A 2,500-nucleotide genomic window follows, 5' to 3' on the forward strand; every position below is an offset into this window, starting at 1 on the left:
ACATTTCTCAGTACACCAGTGACACAGATGGTGGGAGTAAGATGACTGCTGGCTGACTAACAGAGGACAAGGTAACGTACCCTAGCCCAAGGTCGCTAGCCAGCAAAGGCCCGTCTCAGTGCTACACACTAGAGGGAAGCTAACCTGCACTGGCTCAAAGTGGTCATGGCAGTCATGTGTGTGCTGAAGGGAAGCTAACCTGCACTAGCTCAAAGTGGTCATGGCAGTCATGTGTGTGCTGAAGGGAAGCTAACCTGCACTAGCTCAAAGTGGTCATGGCAGTCATGTGTGTGCTGAAGGGAAGCTAACCTGCACTAGCTCAAAGTGGTCATGGCAGTCATGTGTCTGCTGAAGGGAAGTTTACCTGCACTAGCTCCAGGTGGCTAGCTGAGGCAGGCCAATGACAGTAATGTGTGCTGAAGGGAAGCGTACCTGCACCAGCTCCAGGTGGTAGTGCTGGAAAGGCCTGAGGTGAGCCACAGGAAACCGGTAGTACGCCAGCAGCTCCCTGCTCCCGCTGTCAGCAACACTCAGCACCAGCACTGCAGACATGGCAACCAAGCAGGACACGTCAGAGTCCAACAGCAGAGTTCTACACAAGAATTTTATATCAGAATTCTACATCAGAGACCAGTTTTGTGTCCGTTTTTCGGCAAATCTGGGAAATCTTCTAAACACAGACCCCTGTGTTAATTGGACTTTTGCGTCAAAATGTGTTTTTTTTCAATCTCTCTGATATTATTATTTCCTGTTGGCAAACCTCGTTCCCATAATAGAGCCGTTCTGGCTCCACTGCACAGACACAGACTAGTCTTCTGCTTCTTGGCACAGACCTGTCAGACCTACAAGCTCAGCATCATGTGTGTGGACCTGTCAGACCTCCATCCTCCAGAAGCCAAGCTCAGCATCATGTTTCCAAGTCAAAGGAGTGTGAGAAGAGAGGAGAGTCTGTGGAGGGAGCAGCCCTTCGTGCAGTGCAACACATCTCCCTCTGACTCTTTCTTCCACACTTTCTCCCATCCTCTCTCTCTATCCTTCTCTTCCCCTCTCTACCTCTCCCTTTAACCCTCACACTCTCTCCCTATCTTCCTCCCTCTCTCCTTTCTTTCCCTCTCTCTCACTATCTTTCTCCCTCTCTCTCTCTCTCTCTCCCCCTCTGGAGCTGTGAACTGGGGATGAACTCATGGTTTCCTCTACGGCTCCTCTGAGAGCTGGAGGACCAGTGTGGGTGGACAGACAGACAGACGCCCATCACAGGCTAACACTCTCCTGGCACAGCAGCTGCAGGCAACACCTCAGAGAGAGAGAGAGAGAGAGTGTGTGTGTGTGTGTGTGTGTGTGTTGGCCTGAACATGTGGAGAGGGAGCCCTCAGCACCATCCCCCGGAGGTCTCTATTGAGATACGTGCTGCTTCAGCCATCTCCGTGAGTGTGTGTGTGTGTGTGTGTGTGTGTGTGTGTAGGTTCGAGGGGGAGTCCTCAGTGCCATCCTCTGTTAATCTCTCCTGAGAAAAGCACCCTTGGGTGGTAAGTACCCCCCCTCCACCAACCCACGTGAAACTGTTTTTCAGGGCCAATAGACTTGGCTTAGATGAGACTCGGCGCTTCCAGAATGTTCTCTGGCACAGGAAACATTCCAGCCTTCCAATTCCCTCTCTCTTGTCACTCCGACTCCGACATGGACGCCTCTTTGTCTCTTTGTCAGCGCTACTCCGCAAATCGGCTGCCCGTTTCCATGCGCCTCGGCAACAACTCACGCTCGCTATTTTTATGCGTGGTGATAACAAGCACACAGCAACCCCTCGACCACACCTGTGACCAATCGCATCCCCCCGCACCTGGGACCAATCACATTCCTCCGCAGCGGCGGAGAGAGGCGGGAGAGAAAAACGGAAAGCTGTGCAAAAAACTGGGAGGATTCTGCGACACATCAGATGCTGGAGTCGCCAGGACGACGGCGCTCCCCCGTTCCTGGTCGGCATCAGTATTCCCGGTGCATCCGCGGCACCACTCCCTCCTCCATTAAGTCCTCTGTGTAATTATTCTGTCACTTAACGGGCGGAGAGCGTGCGGCTGGAATAATCAGGCCCACGCACAGCAATTATCATCAACAGAGAGCCTTTTCACTGCACTGGGCTGTGCTGTGCTGTGCTGTGCTGCCTGGCAGATCAAGGTCAAGCAATTTCAGACATACAGATTTGTCCGTCTCTCGCTCTCTGTTCCCTGTAGCGCAAAGGAAAGGAGAGAGAGAGACAGAGAGAGAAATAGAAAGGAAGAGAGAGAGAGAGAGAGAAATAGACAGGAAGAAAGTGTGTGTGTGTGTGTGTGTGTGTGAGAGAGAGAGAGATACATGGAAAGTAAGACAGTGAGAGAGAGAGAGAAATGGAAAATAAGAGAGAGAAAAATGGAAAGTAAGAGAGAGAGAGAAAGAGAGAGAGAGATGGGAGAGAGAAATAGATAGTAAAAAAGAGAGAGAGAGAAAGAGAGAGATGGGAGGGAGA

General features: G+C 51.5%; 1 protein-coding gene across 1 annotated transcript in view; it reads right to left on the minus strand.

The window, feature by feature from the left end:
* LOC116219261 (coiled-coil domain-containing protein 33-like) overlaps positions 1–911 on the minus strand; it is a 38,324-nt gene extending 37,413 nt beyond the window's left edge. Inside the window, exons 1-2 of the mRNA XM_042707423.1 lie at positions 871–911; positions 433–592 (exon numbers count right to left, since the gene is read on the minus strand). Of these exons, the coding sequence (XP_042563357.1) occupies positions 433–592; positions 871–911 (201 nt within the window). The remainder of the gene's footprint in view (positions 1–432; positions 593–870) is intronic.
* Positions 912–2,500: the final 1,589 nt, after the last annotated feature.

This window comes from Clupea harengus, chromosome 3, assembly GCF_900700415.2.
Source record: "Clupea harengus chromosome 3, Ch_v2.0.2, whole genome shotgun sequence".
Taxonomy (NCBI): domain Eukaryota; kingdom Metazoa; phylum Chordata; class Actinopteri; order Clupeiformes; family Clupeidae; genus Clupea; species Clupea harengus.